The 19,447-nt window shown below is 52.9% G+C and overlaps 1 protein-coding gene across 2 annotated transcripts; it reads left to right on the top strand.

Moving 5' to 3' along the window:
* Positions 1 to 740: 740 nt before the first annotated feature.
* On the top strand, positions 741 to 18,242 carry EDA2R (ectodysplasin A2 receptor). 2 transcript variants are annotated; one of them, XM_084534319.1, is made up of 10 exons: positions 741 to 953; positions 5,979 to 6,088; positions 6,769 to 6,947; positions 7,834 to 7,919; positions 8,229 to 8,393; positions 8,925 to 9,071; positions 9,454 to 9,968; positions 10,782 to 10,830; positions 11,254 to 11,595; positions 18,127 to 18,242. In XM_084534319.1, exons 2-9 carry the CDS (start codon positions 6,002 to 6,004, stop codon positions 11,547 to 11,549), a joined length of 1,524 nt encoding a protein of 507 aa, XP_084390445.1. In that variant the 5' UTR covers positions 741 to 953; positions 5,979 to 6,001; the 3' UTR covers positions 11,550 to 11,595; positions 18,127 to 18,242. The 2 variants fall into 2 exon arrangements, with proteins under 2 accessions (XP_084390445.1, XP_084390444.1); XM_084534318.1 differs by lacking the exon at positions 18,127 to 18,242 and having other exon boundaries at positions 11,254 to 16,240.
* The last annotated feature ends 1,205 nt before the right edge of the window (positions 18,243 to 19,447 follow it).

The following is a 19,447-nucleotide window of genomic DNA, read 5'->3' as shown; positions in this document are numbered from 1 at the left end:
AATGGGGAAAAAGTAAAACACGGTAATAACATTTCCAGATTTCATAGCACTCTGCTCTGGTGTGCATAAAACCACAAAGGGGACAGCATAATCTCACTGAAAGGAGCTGGGAGACAGGGACGCTTCAGCCTCAGCCCCAGCTCTGGAGACAACAACCCTCTTATCAGCTCTCCAAAGCGCAGGAGCTGATGCTAACGTCCTTGCCCGTCCTGGCTGTGTGTAAGCCCTCCAGCCGAGCATGCTGCTCACACTCCGCTGCTATGCAGGAGCGATGCAGGAGCAGCAGCAGCCGCACGGTGCGGGCCGGCTGCACAGGCACAGACCTGTGACAGGCAAACTGCCCGCGTGAGCAGGGAAGCCAGCCCTGTCCCTCCGCAGAACAAGTCCAGCTGAGCTTTTTCCCTGTGGAGATTGCATCTTGAAGCTGGCTGAAGGATGGAGAAAATCCGAGGGCCTGGGAAGGACGCAGCGGGGCAGGTGGCTGCTGCGTGGGATCGCACACAACCCCTCCGGGCTGCCCCAGCCTGATGCCTCCTCACACCCTGCTGGGGGCAGCTCTGAGACTCAGCAAAAGCACCCGCGGGAGAGGGAGCGCCTGAACTGCGGGATGGGGATGCGGGGAACGGAGGCAGGGGCCCCGCACGAGAGGAATTTGCGGGCGCTGCGATTTGCATAGCCCCGCCCATTCAGCCCGCGCGGCCAATGGGAGGCGGCGGGGCGGGGCCGGCCGGGTAGCGATCCCCCGCGCTGCCCGCGGCGCGCCCCGCTCCACGCGGCGCCGCGCGCCCTGCCCGGGAGCCACGCGTGTCCCGCCGGGGAGCCGCGCGTGTCCCGCCCGCCGCGCACCGTGCCCCGCGCCCGCGGAGCGTCCTGCCCGCGGAACGCCGCGCGTCCCGCCCGCGGAGCCCCGCAGCCTGCCCACGGAGCCCTGCCCCACGCGCGCCGGGACACAGGTGAGCGGCGGAGCCCACGCAGCCGCCCGCCCACCCGCGGCAGCGGCTCCCGGCCCTCCGCTGGCGCCGGTGTCACCGCCGGGCGGGAGCTGCCGGCGGGGCCGGGAGCGGCGCAGCGCGCGGTTGCAGCCGCCCCCGGTGCTGTGCCCGGGCGCGTGGCGTCGGGGCCGGGGGTGCCGCGGCCGTGGGGGCCGGTGCGGTGGCGGCGAGCTGGTGGCGAGTTGGTGGCGAGCTGGTGGCGAGCTGTCGGGCCCCTCGGCGAGGCGTGCCCGGGCATATCCCGGCGCCCTGCCGCCTTCCCCAGGGTGGGCGGCGGGGGGCGCCGGCGGGGCCCGTCTGGGGGCCGGGGTCGGGCGGGCCGCGCGTGGGTGTGTAAGAACCGGTGGCAAGTTGTGCAGAACGCCCAGCAGCTGCTGCTCGGGTTGCGTGCCCCTTCTCCTTCGCGCTGTACCTGCGTGAGGGTGTTCGTAATTGCGGTAAGAGTTGGAGGGGAAAGCAGACGCTGCAGATAACCGGAGTTGTTATTGCAAGCGAAGCAGTGACAGTTGTGAATGAGTAGAAGTGGGGAGAAAAGCAGAAAGAACAAAAAAAGAGAGAAGGAAATAAAAACCACAAACATAAAAATCCAAGATTTCATGTAAAGTGGTAGTTCTGGAAGTCTTAGTTGAGATATCTCACAAGTCACAGACACCCAAGAAGGATGACCAGAATTTCATTCAGTTTATATGAACATGTGGAATTGTACATGGGGGCCCTGTGACTGAAGGTATCCTGGTGCTGAGGGTGTCTGCTCTGGCAGGATGCTCTATTCTCCTTTCCCAAGCCCCATTTGCCCACCACAGTTTCTCATGCAGCTCCTCTGGCATGGGCAGCCCTTCCTTTGGGGCCTTGGGTGAGCCGCTGCTGTGGGCAGGGATGAGGCTGTTGCCGGGTGGGTGTTTGGTGGGACTGTAAAGCTGAATGGGAACAACAGCAGAAGCAGCAGTGATGCACTATGTCCTGTATTGTGGGTGGTTTTGGTAGTTTCAAATATCTTCCTTTGCACTTGGAATGCAAGGAGCAGAAAGTGAACGTAGCCTTGAGAGTACTGCAGGGCAGTAAGGAGAGATGCAGCTTCTCCCAGAGTACCTCTAGTTCTTGTCTGCCATTAGGATGCTTTCCCCTAAAGCAAATATAAGTTTCCAGCCACTCCATGCCAAGTAATTAGTGGACAATTTTGTGAGCGGAACTTACAAATGTTTTGGAAAACCTGCTGATTTCCAAAAAAAGCATGGAAAGATCCAGGTTAAATCCTTTTTTCCCCCTATTCTGTTTCTCTGAGTCTTCTGGTCTACCAGGCATCCCCTAGGGGTGGTAGGTCACTCCCCACGTGCTGGTTAGCAAAGGAAGACACACGGAAATGCTGCCTGGTGAAAAGGACTCCGGGTTAATGAACAGGAGTGGAGGAATTAATGAGCAAGAGGCTGGGGTTAGGCATTGCCATATGCAAGACATACAGTCATATTTTCCAAATAACCTTTCTTTTTTTCCTCCCTCCTTTTCACTTGCAGTTTTTATTTGGGATATTTGTTCTCTAGTTCTGTTTCTCAATACATACCAGCATTCCTTTCGAGGTCCTGTTAGTGCCTTCTGGCTCTGCTAGGCAGTAACTTCATTCATGAAGCCGCCCATCGGGATCTGCTTGGGCAGCCCGGCCCCTTGGCTCGAGCAGCGGTGCCCAGGAGCTGTTCCCTGTGCGCAGACACAAGGGCACCCAAAGGAGAGGTCTTGGCTGGGGCTCTCCCAGCAGTGGGGGCAGGCAGAGACCCCCACACCTGCCTGGAGGGGGGGGTTGTGGGTCCGTGTAGGGGTGGCCCAGGGCAGGGGCTCTTGGGGCTGACCTTCTGCTGCAGGTCCTGCCCTGCCCAACCTCTGTACCTGCTGCGGTGGTGACATGGCAGGGACCAGGAGCGACATTGTTTGCACTGACTTTTTTTTTGGTACCCCTTCATTTATTTCCTCCTCCTTTTTGTTCCCTACCACAATCCATTAGCTGGATGCAAAAGGGAGTGTATAAATAGTTTAGATCCCCATGTAGTTTAATTTTTTTGAAAACTTAGTTTTCACAGGAAAAAGAGAATCAGGGCTCCAGAGCTGTCACTGAGGTAAATGATCTGGGACTCGCACTGTAGCTTTGATGAAATGTTCTTTTTATCTGATGATGATGATCTGATGAAACTCATTCAGCAATTTACATTTTTGCTGTCTCAGTAATAACACAGCAGGGAGCACACGCTGCTCACCCAACTCAGACAATTGTCCCCTTAAGACAATAAAAAAGTACGTTAACAAGTTGCGACTTTTCTTTTAAGTTAGAAGATTTCACACATCTTGAAACAATGGCAGTATGTTTTGTTGCCTTCCAGCTGACAAGTACATTGATACCACACCAGGTTTATATTGATCTTTGGTAGTCACCCTAAGATCCTGTGTTTTCAGAGAGGTGGGAGGGGTTTGTTTTTTACTTTCAGCTAATTAGGACTAGTCGTTTTCATTGTTCATTAGACAATCAGAAATTGCTGCTTTACCAGGGCAGTGCTATGTGGTTTTTGATGTGTGGTTCATTTACAAATTAAATGTCTTGGTGTTCAGGTATTGTTAATATAAAAAGGTTTTTAAGAAGTACCATCGCTTTGAATTTCATGCCAGATATCCAAGAAAGCTTTCATTCCACTTATCATTATATTGTGGCTTGAGAAACAGCAGGCCTGGTCTATGCTTCACAGTTTTGCTGGCATGGCTGTGGTGTGATGTTTCCCCCGCCATCCCTCAGCGATACCGTCATGCTGGCAGGTGTCCTAATGTACGCGTACTTGCACTGGCATAAGATTCCTTTTGCCTGTGTAACTTTCTCTATTTGGCAAACTGGTTTAAGCTGTGCCCCTCCTGGGGAGGTAGTCTGGAAGGGATGTGTCCCTATCTGCAAACCCTTCTGACATGCAGAGAAGTCTGTAAATTCACAAGAGAAAGAGGTCATGGCAGCAGAAGTTGTTTGCACTACAGTTTCACCAAGACTTCCTTTGACACCTGTATTTCTTTCTTGTATTACGAGGACACTTTAGAGAGCTGATAGGCAGGCAGCCTGAAGTCTTGCCTCCTTTTCTCTGAGTTCAGCCCCGGGTACCGGAGTATCGGCAGTGCTGTCTGGGCAGCCCGGCATGGTGGGATCCTACCAAGGCTTGGGGCCCTGGAGCCCCGAGGAGCAGCAGCCTGCTGAAGTGGTGGCTATCACCCGTGCTCAGCCCGTCTCCTGTTTTTTTGTTTCTCCTCCTTCATTCAGCCCGTAGCAGGAGCCTAACACTGAACTTGAATGTTTGTCCTTTGACAATAGCACAGAGGTCCCTCTTTACCACCTTCTGAGATGGTGACAAATTTCCTTTATTTATTCTATACTGTCAGTAACCTTTACACTATTTATAGGCTGTGATCGTGCCCCTCCCGAGATGTTTGCAAGATAAATTTAGCTCCCTTAGCTTCTCATTGCCGTATGTCTTCACGTCCAATCCTCGCTGGCTTTCACTGCCTTTCCTTGTAGCAAGTGAGCCGCTGGCCATGTGTGTGAGCTGCAGTAAGCAGTGACTCACCTTCTAAGCTTGTCCGGGGCAGACTTCATCTCAAATGAATCCTGATGGTTCAGAGACTGGGGAGCCTGGCCAAACGTCTGCTTCCTAAAGGCAGTCTGCATGGGAGTGGTAGGGGATTAGACAAAGTCCAGAGAAAGCCCGCAGAGACTCGAGTGTGTGCTGCGGGACACTTGTATCTGTGCCTGCTGGTGGAGCAGGTAGGATGCGAGGGGCTGTCGCAGGAGGGGGTGGCGGGGAGAGCTCGGTGGCCGTGCAGTCCTCTTCTTGTCCCCCTGGTCTGCACAGGGGTCTGGCAGGGTGCTGTCCTCCCGGCTGAGCCAGCCATCTCCTGGGGCCCTAAACAGGACAGCTCTGGCTCAAATGCCAAGTTTCCCAGGTGTTTCAGACTGTTTGGAGTGGCGCTCTTCAAAAGAGCGTTTCCAAGTGTTCCCTGCTCCTGGTGGGTGTTCAGAAGTTAACAGGTCTTGCTGTCAAGGCAGGATGAATTTCTCTACTGGCTGGCTGCAGAAGGTTCAGAGAGAAGTAGAAGGAAGAGTGGTCCTGTGGGGGTGGATTTTATTTCATTTCTGTCATGATAAGAACCCACCTAGAATATACAGAAAAGCGCAAACAGCCCTGAAATGGTAAACAAGTTGCTCAGTTTTGTAGCTTTGGGTTTTGTTGCTTGTTCTTGCTGAATCTTTAAGTCTTGTGTTCTCTCATGAGCCACACTCACTGAAGGTGGAAATTGTGTTTCCACTGAGACTAGGGGTCAGTTCTGCCGTTAATTTCAGCCGAGCCATTCATTCCCCTCGGAAAGGCTCTGGATGGTGTTTTGCAGGGAGATGGGTGCTTGTCTTGCCAGCCCTCCGAGGCAGCTGCAAGTGAGTCCGTGTCATGCTGAGAGCTTCGAGCAGCCTGCGCAGCCCTGGGCTGTGGCTGTGGGGTCTGGGCATGTGTCCTGGCTGGCTGGGACTGCCTGTTGTGGCACTGGCCAGAGCATGGCTGCCAGATCCCTGAGCTGGGGCTCATCCCTCTGGGTGACAGTCTGGGGTGCCCTAAAATACAGCTGGAGCCAGCAAAACCCACTACCTGCCTGTTGAACCAGTGGCTTGAGTGGTCACAGTATCTAGCTTAATCTTTCTTCTACCTTGAGGACTGCAGTATGGCAGCAAAATCGGGTACTTTGTCTGCAGCCTTTCTGAGAAAGCATCTTCTTTCCTTCCTGAGCTTTCTGTGCAGGCTGCTGCGTGGGTGAGAGCAGGCAGTCTGGCTCCTGCCAAAGTGACATTCTTGGTGCATAAGAAGTGCAGGCTGTCTTCCTGGCCGGTGTGGAAACTTTTGCCCAGAAAAGGGCACGTTGCTCCTCGTAAGTATTGGGACTTGCTATGACCTCTGTGCTTTTTCTTCCTCCCTTCTTCAGGTTCCGGCACCTCCCCAGCCTCAATGGACTGCAAAGAGAGCGAGGACCCATATGAGCACAGCAAATGCACCCCATGTCGAAACTGCATGCCTGGGCAGGAGCTTTCCAAGGTAAATTGCTCTGGAAGAACTAGGAATCATCTAGCACCAAGGTTTTTACAGTGCTGGATGAATCCTCTGCTAATTGTCATTAAGAAGGATGATCCCCATACATTAGAAGGAGCTGATCCTCTTTGGGAAGGGAAGATAAGCAGTTTCACTCACCTTGCATAGGAGGGTGAGAAGACAGAAGTAAAAAGTGGGGAGGAATTCCAGGTTTCTGCTCAGGTGGTTCTCTTTTTGCCAAAGGAAATCTGAATTTTCTCCCAGTCAGTACCCTGGGTAAAGCTGCAGCAGTGTAGCCCTTCTGAGGAAGCTTTTTTCCTTCCTGAGCTCTCCATGCAGGCCTGGCTGCAGGCTGGGTGAGCATGAGCAGGACACTCCTGCAACACCTGGGTCTGGCCCAGCCTTGACCATGGCAGTCATGGTTGGCCATCTCCAGCATTCCCTCCTGAAATACAGCCCTGCAGGGGTCTCCTCTCTAAAACGTGCTCCAGCAGCTGGGGCAGCCTGTGGGCTGCTGCTGGGCAAAACACGGCTTCCTCATGAGGACAGGTCTAAGGCTCTCTGCTTTCAGCTGTGTTTGGAGGACCTTTACACCACATGCCTCCAAAGAAGAGATGCTGTTTCGTTCAGTATAACCTGGGGTTCTGAAGTGGCTTCTCACCGCAGCCCAACCTCGTGTCTTGCAGGAATGCGGTGATGGTACAGGGGGGGATGCGCAGTGCGTTCCCTGCCCACCCAGGAAGTTTAAGGATAGCTGGGGCCATCACAGCTGCAAGCCCTGCCTGTCTTGCGCTCTCATCAACCGCATCCAGAAGTCCAACTGCACAGCAACGACCAACGCGGTCTGTGGGGAGTGCCTGCCGGGGTGAGTAGGGCCGGATCCCTGCCCCAGGCCCGCAGTGGTGGTTACCTCTGGGAGCGTGCGGGGAGGGGTTGGCTACAGGGAGCTTCCCCTGAGGCCGCTTCTCACACGGTGCTTAGGATGAGCCCTGGTGGCCCAGAGCTGCCTCTCTGAGGAACCACAAATCAGAGCCATCCGAAGGGAACCTGAAAGCTCCCACGAATGAGCAGTGGAAGACTTCCAGGCCTGAGCTCTTCCTGTGGACACCCGGGTGGCCAAGCCCTGGAGGAGGAGTGTCTGTTGACCACTGCAATTAGCAGTCCCTGAAGAGGAGGGTAGAGACCATACCTCGAGTGATGGGTGCCCCTTTCCAAGCACAGTCATGTGGAGGAAGCTGTGGTTTCTTTAACTGTTGATTTTTAGCAAATTTTTTAAGGAGTTCCCAAAGTGAAGACTGCTACATACAGCCTATGAAATGCCTGAGAGCTGCAGACCATTTCTTAGCAAGCAATGTGGTTTGTGACAGAGGAATGTCAGAGCTCTGGTTTTTGAATCCCTTCCCAGACCAAGTTGCTAGCTGGAGTTTTTCTGTGGTTTTGTGGAGCTATTAATCACCATCGCCCTCCTTTAGCAAGACCCAGGGAAGGGGGAGGAGGGAGGCGGGAGGCTGCTTCTGGGTGATGTCACTCCTTGGCAAAAGCAGCTACTGAAGTGAAAAAGTAGCTCTGAGCACTGCGTGAGCCGGCATCTGGGAGAGACATGGTGCCTCGTGCCTTCTCGGCGTGCTGTGGCACGAAGGAGGCTCGGCTGCCGCCGGCTGAGGGAGGCGGGCGCGTCTTCTCGTGGTGGGGGGGGGCGCGGGCTGGCTCCTGGCCCCACGCTGCTGAGAACCCTCTCTGCTCTCTTATAGGTTTTACCGCAAGGCACGGATCAGCGGGCAGTTGGGCTGGGAGTGTATCCCGTGCACCAAGCAGACGCCTTCCTCTGAGCCCCAGTGTAGGTGCCCCACAGCCCACCTCCTGTGGGTGGCCTGGCCCTTGGGTGCAGGGAGCAGGGGGACGGGGCTGGGCAGCTTTGTGGTGTCTGTGGGAAGCCGTCGTGACCATGCCAAAGGCGTGTGTTCGGATGTACATTTGCACCATCCTTGAGCTATTGCTGCTTGTTCTCTCCACAACACTGAACCCCTGTCCTGTGTGGGCCCGATGGAAGAAGCTTGTTTGTTATATGTGAAGGGTGAAGGGGCAGGGAAGGGGTGGCCCAAAGCCTTTGGGTCGGGTTCCAACACTGTGTCTGGTGTGTGTGCAGGTCGATCCAGAACAAACCTGGTGAAAGTAGCAGTCCCCACGGTACCTCCCCAGGACACAGCCCTTCTCGCACTGACCAGCAGTGCCCTAGTCATCATTGTGCTGGTGCTTCTGGCCCTCTCCATTATCTACTGCAAGCGGTTCTGGAAGAGCCAGTGCCAGCGAGGTGAGTCAGTGCATGCAGCATTTCTCTCTGTTCTCCCTTTGCTGTTTATACGTGTTTCTGGCCCCTTTGTTGCTGGGTAGAGCACTGTCCTGAGCACTGGAAGTCAAACATTCCTCTATTCATAGAGAATAGATGGCTCATCCTGCTTTTCACATCTGCAGGACTTCTCTTGCTTTTTTGTACCTGCACGAAGACACAGAGGAGCCTCCCTCCTCCTTAGTACCATAATTAGTGGGAGGAAAATGTTGTTTCGCTGTCAGTTGGCATTCTCTCTTGCTGGGGCTTCTCAAGGGCAGGTGGATGTTAAGTGGCTTTTTGCAGTGCAGGACCAGTGGGGCTGGAAGTACAGAGGTAGGAAGGAGTATGTTTGATGGCCCGGGCTGGGGTGCATTCATGTTGGCATTCACCAGATGGTGAGCCAGGGAGCTGCTGTCTCCCAGCTCCTCGCCAGCAGACATACCATGCAGCTGAGGCCATGTTAGGGACACAAGCCAAGCCTTTGCTCAGACTGGTTCTTCTCTATCCTCCAAGTCTTCCTGAGGACTCAGAATTTCTCAGGCCAGCGAGCGATGTTCCCCACGTCGGCTGCACCTGGCAGGTTTCTGTGTGAAGAGCAGATGTCTGGTCCCTGCTGCCTGGGCGTGAAGAACCTGAGCCCCTGCTACAGGCAGGCGGAAGGTACCCGTTCCTTTCACTTTCCTCTTGGGGGGGAAGGGAGGACAATGCTGGGCTCCAGTTCACACAGTCTGAAGATAATCTGAGACTTTCTGAGGAGGGAAGACGGAGAGTGTCCAGGTTCCACCAAAATGAAATTTGGGGTCTTCTGTTAACAACTGCTCGCAGATTTTGTACCAGAAACACTTGCACTCAGCTCTGGTGGCTCTCAAGCCTCCATCCAGCCGTGTCCTAGCTGTTGCTGTGGTGGGGGTGGCACAGATGGGACTCAAAGCTTTGGAGAGGGGTTGTGGAGTCGTGGTGTTGGGCCAAGGGCAGAAGGCCATGGGAGGTGGGACGGGGCAAGGTCCACACCTCACTGAGCTGTGGCCCTTTACTATTCCAGGCCCGGTGGAAGCAGTTCAGTTCATTTCAGAGGGAGAAGCCATCAGCCTCCAGCTGCCGCCCACGCAGCCAGAGCTGGAGCTGCCGTCGGCTGTGGCGGTCAGCCCTGCCTCCAAAGGCCAGCTGGTGAGGAGCGTCCTGGAGAGCCAGCCCCTGGTCAGGAGCTCGGGCTGCAGCGACCGCCTGGCCACCGCCCTGGCCCCCTCCGACCTCAGGCCAGGCCAGCGGGGAGTGGCGGAGGCACTGGCCCCCCTCTCCTCCTGTGCCTCCGAGATGCAGCACAAGTGGCCCCATGCCCCGGTGGAGTGCACCGAGCTCGACCTGCAGAAGTTCTCCTCCCAGGTGGAGTTTGTGGGCAGCGAGAGGTCGGAGGAGGTGGGGAGCCAGGCAACACGAGGAGTCCCCAGGGAGGGGGGCAGTGCAGCGCTGGAGGCTGGGAGCAGCCTTGTGGTGGACCCGGCGAGGGGCCTGTCCCCCACCGTCCAAAACCCCACTGCTGAGAGCGGGGAGCAGCCGGTAAGTTCTTCCTCATCACCTCTCTGACACATCATCACATGTCCTGGCCCTTGGGCACAGAAGGCTGGTGGGTTAGGGACGTGGGTTCCTAAGATTTAGGGTCATTAATGTCTAGGGTGACCGGGTAACTACCAAAAATGATTTGCCAGATGTTTCATGGCATGTTTGGGAGTAGATGAGGATCGTTTTCCATAGGTCATGTCAGAGCTGTGGAGCAGCTGGTGAGCCAGCACAAGTCCAGTGTATCTCCCAGAGGAAAGGATTAGCATTCTAAGTGGATTGGCCATCGCTGCAGTTGGCATAAGGTCACCCGCCCTCAGAGGGCCATCAGCCACAGACAGGACCTGTTGGGATGGTTTCAAATAATAAAAAGACCGGAGTCCATTTATTCAGTGTATAAACCCACCTTTAGCTATGCGTTAACTGATGTACTCTGCGGGTGTTTCTTAGACTCTTGCTCATCTAGAAAGCTGACCTGGCACCAGGAGGCAGTGATTCCTACTCCCGCCCAGGTTAGCTTATAATGAGCCTAGTCATTAACATAATTGAGGTTCAGAAAATGCCTGGTAAAATAATATATAAAATAATATATATATATATATATATATATAAATATAAATATAAACTTAGCTCCAGGTCACTGTTTATGGAAGCAGTTTGCTGGGAGGCCCTTGGAGGTTGTTAGCTCCTGGGATAGTAATGCTGGCATGACAAGTGCCATTGCTTTGAACCTTTGTGGTGGCCCTGGGAGGACTGACAGGCATCATTGTTGCTGTCAGACTGTCCCCAACCTTGGTGTCTTTCTCTTTCCAGGTGAATGATGCCCAGAGCCTTGTGACTCAGATCAGTAACACAATGAAGGGTAAGTGTCTTCCCAGCCTCATTTTTGTTCACCATGCATTGGCGTAGCAGAGATGCAGATTTTGATAAGGAGCTCCTCCAAAAGCCTACCTTGGCTGTGTGGAGGTGACACTCATTACAGGGATGTGGTGACTTTCACTGCCTTTGGTGCTAGTTTCCAGGTTAGATATCCTGCAGTACTGCTCAAAGTGGCTTGAGGGTGGGTGGTGAATGGACACCCAGTTATTGCCTGTTAGCAGTCTCCCCAGGACTGATCCGGTTTTGTGTTGCTGAGCTCTGAAGGCAATATTGGAGGAGATCCCTGCCATGACAAGTAGATGTTTCACCAGCTTGGCAGGGACGGGGGTTTGAATCTAGTTAGTGTTTATTCTCACCAAACCTGGACGTGGTTTCTAACCCCACTTTTATGTATTGCTGCCCCCAGGTCTCCCTGTTGCAGAGCTGCCCCATTCCTTGGTGCAGTCGCTTGCCTTCTTGTTAGACCCATCCTTGAATGGTGTGAAGAACTTCAGCCATGTGGCACTGGAGCTGGGGGTTGCACCCCAGTTTCTGGGACGGATATCTGGATTTGAGCAGCTCATCACTCACCTCACCTACTCAGGAGACTCGGTCACAATCCCTCATCTGGCCCAGGCTCTGCAGCGACTGCAGCGGTTTGACGCCTTGCTCCTGCTGTGTGACCACTTTGCTCTCAGCCAGATTCAGGGCCACCAGTGCTAGGATAAGATGGAAGGGATGGAGGAAACTTCAAGCATTGTGTGTACTGGTACGGGAGAGGATCTGGTAGCCCTGTGGTCACACAATCTCTCTAACATGCATGTGGGGAGTATGTGGAGAGAGTCTTTGCATTGTGGAATAGAAGCACGTGAGGAGGAGTCTCCCTCCTTGGAGAAGAGTGGAGGAGCTGGGGAGGTGACAGTACTGTGTATCCTCACAGCTGTCACTCCTGCCCCTTCTGGGCAGGTTGTGCTCAGCACCTCTGAGTTCATTTTTCTTCATCTGTACTTAACCCATGTCCAGCAGCAGAGTGGTGTCACAATCACTGTGCTGCCTGTCTGTAATAAGCCCTGTCCTTTGCGAGTTGCTGGTGTTGGGATGAATTCTGTGAGGTCCCTGGCCACACGCTGTGCAGGGGCTTGGGCTTGGTTGTGTGCCACTCTCTTACAGGGCCAACAATCACTTCTCTCCCATTCCAGCTTTTCAGAACATTTTCCTTTGGCCAATACTGTGTTATTTTTTTCTGGGTTCCTGTTGCCACTTTGAGTTGAAATTTTGTTTGCTCCTCCCTGTGTGACCATTGCTGCTGTGGCAGGGAGAGCTGAGCAGTCAGTCTCTGTGCCAGTGCAGCACGTGGCATGTGTAAATTAATTTCCTTTACTTGAACTGGTATAGTTTTCTTAAGGAAGTCCCAAGTTGATCACCAGGGTACTTTGATGTACAGTTGTGTTAGGTGCAGTGCTGTGCTGCTCCTTGCCCAGGGCAGTTTTTGCTCCCCGGTCTGCTGGTGACTGCCTCTACTCAGCTGTGCTGGCAGCCTCCTCGGTGTGCATCAGGCATTGCAGGCTGATGCGGGGTGCAGCACGGGGTGCCAGAGGCAGGGACCCTCCTCTGCCTTCTGCAGGGAACAGCTGGTGCCCTGCCAGTGCCAGGCATGTAGGGGTCAGCTGGAGACTGAAGACTGCAACTGTGCTGCAGTGAGTGTTGAAGTCCCTGTGGCAGAGCAGGTTTGCTTTAGAATATTCTTTCTTTTTTTTTTTTTTTTTTTTTCCTGCCTAAAAACAAGCTAATTTTCTCATTTTTGGGAGTAGGTCTTATGGAGGGAACACCCTTCTGCATTTAATTTGTTCCTGGAGGATTTGTCAGAGCTTGCAGCACTTTTGCCTGCATGAGGCTCCCCTCAGTTTTGGTTGTGGAGCTGCAGGGCAGCTTGCAGGGCTGGTGGCTGCTGTGCTGTTGTTCTCCTCTGTCTGCCACCAGCTTCAGGGTCTCGCAGTGTCACACGGGGTTTGGCCAGGCGGTCTGACAAGTGGGACTTGGGGGTCCATGGTGGAGTGGCTCATGAGGCTAGAGAAGGCCTGCAGTGGGAAGCCGTGCCCTGCCTGCCGGCAGCAATGTCTGTGCAAGCCTCCCGCTCCAGGATTTTTGTCGGGGGCGAATCCTTGCGCAGCAGGCGAGGCGCAGGGAGCGGCCCTGTGGGGGCGGATGGGAATGCGGGGCTGCCGTCAGCTGGGGAAGCGGCCCCGGCCGCCCGGCACGCGCCTGGCCCCGCTGTGCCGCCGCCTCCCGGGACGGGGATGCCTGTCCCACTGAGGTCATGGCGCGGAGCAGCTGAGCGGTCTTCGCCCTGTGCCTGGCTCCAGCCTCTCTGTGGCCGGGGCAGGAAGCCTGCTGCGAGCTGGTTGCTTGCCGAGGAAGGCAGGAGGTGTCAGCCCCCAGCTTTGTCCCTGCCACTTGGACTACTAAAGCCTTTTACACCCTCCTCTGGAGCAATGAAATGGACCCACTGTGCTTACTCAACCAGGACAGTGCCTGATCCCACTGAAGATCAGAGTCAAAAATGCCTTTAGGTCAGCGGGAGCAGGTTTTTGCCTCTGCTGCCATGTGCCAGGGAGAACAAGCCTGTCTTGTTTCTCCCCCTCTTTCTATGCCATTTTGTGCCTGCTTAGTTTCACTGCCCAACTTTTTCCGCCCTGTCCTTGGGGTCTGTTGGACATCTCATGCCATTTCCACCCTTCCCTGGTGCTGCTGTCCCCTCGCAGCCTCCACTCCCAGCTCCCGTACGCAGTGCGGCTCCTGCAGGGCTCAGTGCCCTGGGTGGCTGTGGGCCCCGAGTGCCCCAGGACCTGCAGGGGGTTTGAGCCACGGTGCTCGCTGTGTGTGTGTCCCTACTGAAGGCTGCAGCTCACGGCTGGCTCTGAGCGCTGCTTCCTGCGCTGTCCTTGCCCCTGGCGGCATGGTGGCCGCCAGCAAGCGGCACTGTTACCCTGCCCGCCGCCACCAGGGCATCCCCAGGCTTTGCCTTTTATCTGACCACAGTACTTGGAAAAAGCAAGCGACCTTCTGGGAACATAGCCCTTTGCTCAGATCTGCCCAAACAGCAGTATTAATAGCTGCTCTGTTTCCCCCCTCCCCCTTTTCTCTTTTTAAATGTTGTTAAGACTTGAACACACTCAGGATGTGGTCAGATAACAGGAGGCATGGACAGCTTCAACTGGATGTGACACTTTATCTCCTCCACTGTTTATTTCTTTCAGAGTCATGGTCGTTTTATTGCTCTTTGCTTTGTGAGAACCAGAAGCGTTAGAGCTTGTACCCGTTTTTGGCTGGGGTGATGTACTTGGTCTGTTACAAAGCAGTCAGAAAAAGTATTTCTAGTGTAAATGCAGCCTGGGGATAAGGTTTTTCCATTGGAGGCTTATCTGTGGCAGGGAGAGAGTGTGTTCGCATTAATCATGTAACAAAATCAAATATTTGATCTCTTTATGGACACACAACGGGAATGAAGATTACTTACACATCTGTAGGTGAATTAAAAACATCCATGCAGCTTAACTAATCAGGCATGGCTTTGAACTTGAAGCAGGTGTAGGTGTGGATTGTCCTGCATGTCCCTGCCCATCCAGTGGGGTGCAGGATGGCGAAGCAGGCTCCTTCCCAGCACAACGCTGTGGGATTGGGAGCAAACAATGGCTAGCAACAGCCTGGTAAACGAGAAATGGAGTGAATAAAAGGGTTGTCATCACTTGTGTGCTGCAGAGCCTCACTGGGAGCCAGTGGTCTCTGTCCCTCCTGTGCTTGCTGGGTGTTCCTGTTGATGTAGGTGGGGTCTGCATTTGTTGTTTTTCTTTTTTGTTGTTGCTGTTCTATTAAGGAATCAACCCCATTCCCCTAACAATTTTTAAGGTAAACTTATATTTTAGCTGTTTGGTATCTGAGCAACATTGTTCACATCCAAAACCTACCTCGCCGTGGTGCTGAGGAGGCGGCACGTGGTGCTGCTCTGCCAGCCCTGCCTGGCGCACTGGGAGCGCCGGGGCAGCCACCTCCACGGCAGGTCTGTGGGTAGCTGTGTTTTAACTATTTTAACTGTTCTTGAGAAGACTCGAGCCTGCTCAGAGCCTTTTACACAGTCGCAGTGTGAGCTTCTGTGGATGGTGCTTCATGGGTGCTCAGTCCCACACTGTACTATTCTGGAGTGGGCTTTTTAATGGCAATGGGCTCCTGTCCCAGGGCTGCTCCCACCTGTGCTGATGTCCATGGCCAGCAGCCGCCATCCAGCTGTGCTGTCAGCAGTCTCAGAATCAGCTGTGTTTACATGGCCTTTAATTTAGCCAGCTCAAGGCCCTTTGGGCTGATTTTTCACAAGTCTAGCTGAAGTCCTCAGAAGAAGGGGGACCACAAGAGTCTGAAAGACAGGCTCTGGCGCTGCACTTTGGACACTGGCAAACGGTGGCCATCACTGGGCAGGTGGGCGAGCTTCAGTTTCTTTAGCTGGGAACCAATAGACTTGGTACTTGACTTTTCTGCTTTTTCTTAATGGTATTTTCAGCACAATAGATGGAATGTAAGGGAAGGAAATTCTCATAGCGCTGAATCTCACATTTCAGCTTCAGGAAGCTACCAAAGCCAAGCTGGCATGGTTCAAAAAGAGTTGAAAGAAATAAATTAATCCAGTATCTATGCAAACTTTAGCTGTGATTGAACAATGGAAATACTCTTGGGTGGTGAGATTTTTTTTATTTTTTTTACAAGCAATTGTTTTGACACTAGTCCTGTCTGGAAGTCTGATTTACAGAAGAATTTGTGATGGGTTTCAGTCCAGCCCTGTTCTGAAAGCTTCTAAGCATACACTTAAAAATAGGCATATATTTAAATCTTATTAAAATAAAGAAGTAATTTGTACATCCTTGGATGCTATTCTCAAACAGGGTGCTTATAAGAATTCACTACACTCTTACATGAGTGGACAATACTGAAGAAAATTTTTTACAATATGGGCACGCTTTGAAAAATCTGCAAGTGGAGATGCCCTATGGGGAGGTGCCCTATGTGTTTTGGATTAATTAACAATGCAAATTCTGGTGCTTTTCTAAAACTAAATAAATAATTTTTTGTAGTCATAGTTTACTGCTGGGAATACATGATAATTTTTATGGTGGATGTTCTGTTTTCTTTAAGGTTATGAATAGGTTATTTATATTTTTGTAAATCCTGTGTCATTAGCATTGTAATTCTGAAGTTTTATTTGTTTCCATTGTTTTTTTGGGGTGAAGTTTGTATTCAAATAAAAGTGTCTGAAACTCCTAAGTTTTGTTAAACAAGGGGTGTCTGAGTTCCCCACATTCCACCCAGACATAGTGCTGTTGAATGCTGTGTGCTTGTAGTTAAATAAATTCCAGAGTTGGAGGTGATGATGCGCTGTGAGTTTTAATTCTGTCCTTCCTGCGCAGGGGTCCCAGTCTGTTGGGTGTGGAGGAGCCTGACCCAGTGCCCACACTGCTGAAACACAGGCTGGGGGCAGAAGCAGAGTTGTGTGCCGATATCCTTTTCATGTTCGGTGGCACACAGCAGCTGCTACTTGTTCTGCAGGCCTGGTTTCTCTCAGAAGTGCCAAATCCTGGGTGGAGTTTGTCTGTGGGCCCAGCTCCCGGGGAGGGCGAAGAGGCAGAGACACTATGGAGACCCTATACATGCTACCCAAGGAGCCCTCTGTTTCTGCAGCTTCAATGAGGAGCAGTTGTTCTTTCAGCTTGTAATTAGAGTCCTTATTAAGTCTGTTCATGCCCTTGAACTCGGTCTGCTCTTAGTATTCGTATTAAAGTGTAGGATATCATTTTTTGTTCCAATTAAGGCTATTATACTTGCTCAAACCCTCTCATGCTTTGCAGGTTCTTGTACTAGTGTAGCTTGTTTGAGTTGTAAGGAACACCCACGTGCATTGTAGCCACGTGCAGTCCGGTGAGCCTGTACCACTGAAGCGATACAATAGGTGTCAGTAAAGGAGCCTCTGAAATCAAGGCATGGGAAAGCACTCACTCTTCACTGGATGCAAAAGTACAGAATGAGTAAAGGCATTCAGCAATGCGTGGCTTCCGAAGAAGCCTTTTGCTTAGAGCATCTTGGGTGTATGCTGCCTGTTATCACACATGCTTGAAATATTCTCCAAGTACACAGTGAAGTGCATTAGTGGCTGTACTGACTGCAATCAGCCTTCCTGAAGGCCTGCAGGGAAAGTGATCCCAACACCTCTGCAGCTTGAAGCAGGAAGGCTGGTCTGGAGGAGAGGCCTGGGGCCAACTCAGTGGGAGAGCAAGACTTTGGGTTTACACGCTTGTGTGATGGGATGGGAAATCAGAATACACCTTGCCTAATCTTCCAGTGACTGTTGGGTTTGGGGGGCTGTGGGCACCATGCAGCAGTAGGTCAGGTGGGGGTGGTTTGGGCCTTTTTCTCTGCTCTTCTGGAGAACAACCTGGGGTGACCACTCCCATGCAGAGGAGAGGCATACACCCAGACCAGGAGTCCCCTCTGAACAAGAGCTTTACACCCCACTGTGCTTGCCTTGGGGCATTTGCACTGTCTGCTCTCTCATGTTTGGCCAATGTTTAAGGAGTGATGCGAAGCCACGTTCCCCTCTAAGTACTTGGCATTCTTGGTCTCAGCACTGTGATAATAGTCTACATCTGAGGATGAGAGCAGGCAGGAGGAAAATATTCCATGTAAGAAGTGTGGGGTTGAAAACCAGCCCCGAGGTGTTCAGAATAAGACAGAGTCTGGTGCCCCATCAGACATGACTTGCAGAGTCTGGCAGCATATCAAGATGCTGGGGTACACGGGGTCCTCACCTCAGCTGCCTCTGGGAGGAGCATCTCCAGCTGGGACACAAAGCTGCTGTGAAGGCATTCAAAGCACATGGGCCAACTGCTTGACGAGCCTCCAGTTCCAGAGGAGGATGCCACTGAATGCCCTTTGGCCCACGCAAGGCACGTGCACTGGGCGGTCTCCTGAGCTGGTCTCAAGCAGGAATGCAAAAGTGCATCCTGTGTTTGACAGCAGCCCCGGTGCACAGCTAGTGAGCCTGCCAGGCTGAATATTCCTTACCAAGGGGGTTTGCTTTAAAGAGCCTGGCTGAAAGACACGGGATGTTGAAACACATCACGTGTGTGAAGTAACTGCAGACATGGAGATCAGAGGCTCTCAATGTCCTTGTGTAGGCCTGGGAACCCTGAACGTGCTTTACCTAGGAACTACTGAGGTGGCCCTGCCAGTCAAGTGTGTCTTTGCATCTCTCTCACAGGGAGCTCGCATCTGAGGGCACATCGTTCTGCCCAGCGAGTGCTGAGCGGCACAGGAGAGCTGATGGGAGAGGTCAGGTCAGGCTGAAGGAGCTGTTACCATCAGCAGAATGCTTGTGCTGGGATCCTGCTTGGCAGCCTACAGCCACAACCAGCAGTGAGCCTGGCGGTTACTGTGTGAACAACTGCCCAACCTGTGAATGGTAATGGCAGGTGAGCTTTCTAAGGTTTTCTCTTGTGCACAGAGTCTGGATGCACCCAGTGAGTACTTTTATAATAAAAGTTTGCCCCTCAAACCCTGTGCTTGCTTGTCCACTTTTGGTCTGAGAGGATCCAGATTAAAAACATTACATGAAAATACAGACGAAAAACCCGTGCTCAAATGGAGGAGAGGGCAGGAAAAGGGACCATAGAACCAGGCAGAAGAGTAATAACAGGCAGAAGAGCAATGTGCAGTTAGCTTGCTAGAGCTTATAAAATGTAGTAGAAGTGGACAAGGAGCAACCTGGGGCCTCCCAAAGCTGTTTGAGCACGCACAAATGAGAAGCAGCAAAACCACCCATGGTAAGCAGAACAGAGGCTCCACAGGGGTTTAACATGGCACAGCTGTTCATTAGCACACAATGATGCCTGATTACATGCAATTATGTGACAGTCACTAGCATTTTTCATAAATGATCAGAGCATATTTCTCAAGACCCTCAAGTCTTGGCTATTAGCATCTCTGGTTCCTCCTTGTCCAGTGCCCTCCGTCACCACCTGGGTGCCGGTTCTAGGCTCTAACCTCAGCAGCATCATCCTGCTCGGCCGACATTCAGGCAGTGAAAGGTGGTCCATCTGACTTTTATGCCTACTGAAGGCACCTTCAGCCAAGTCCTTAGCATCAACCTAGGCAGCATGGATAATTTGGCAGAATTAAGCGTGGCAGCTGGGCAGCCAACCACACCTGAGCTCAGATGCTCACCTTCCAGCAGACGTTTCCTTCAGACATCTGCACCAGGCTGGCTGTAGCCCTGAAGGTGGGCACACGCTGCCAGCTGCCTCTGTGCCAGCACCGCCACCAGTCCCTGTGGCAGCCCCGTGTCCCCATGAGCCATCGCTGCAGTAGCAGTGAGCCGCTGCTTGGCACAGGGGGGCACAGGTGGGAGGCAGCAGCCGGCCCTGCTGCTTGTGCATTCCCCACCCGTGAGGGTGCGATGGTGAGGGGGGAGTGCATTCACACAGGGAAAAGTCGAGCAGAAAGCCAGTAATTAAATTTCAGCTTGTGCTTTTAAATTTCAGGAAGGACAGGGCCTTGGCGATGTTCGTCATCTCTTCTTGTCT

Source organism: Aythya ferina (genome assembly GCF_964211825.1).
Source record: "Aythya ferina genome assembly, chromosome: 13".
NCBI lineage: Eukaryota > Metazoa > Chordata > Aves > Anseriformes > Anatidae > Aythya > Aythya ferina.
Note: the sequence above shows the minus strand (reverse complement) of the source record. Positions and strands in the feature narration are given on the sequence as shown.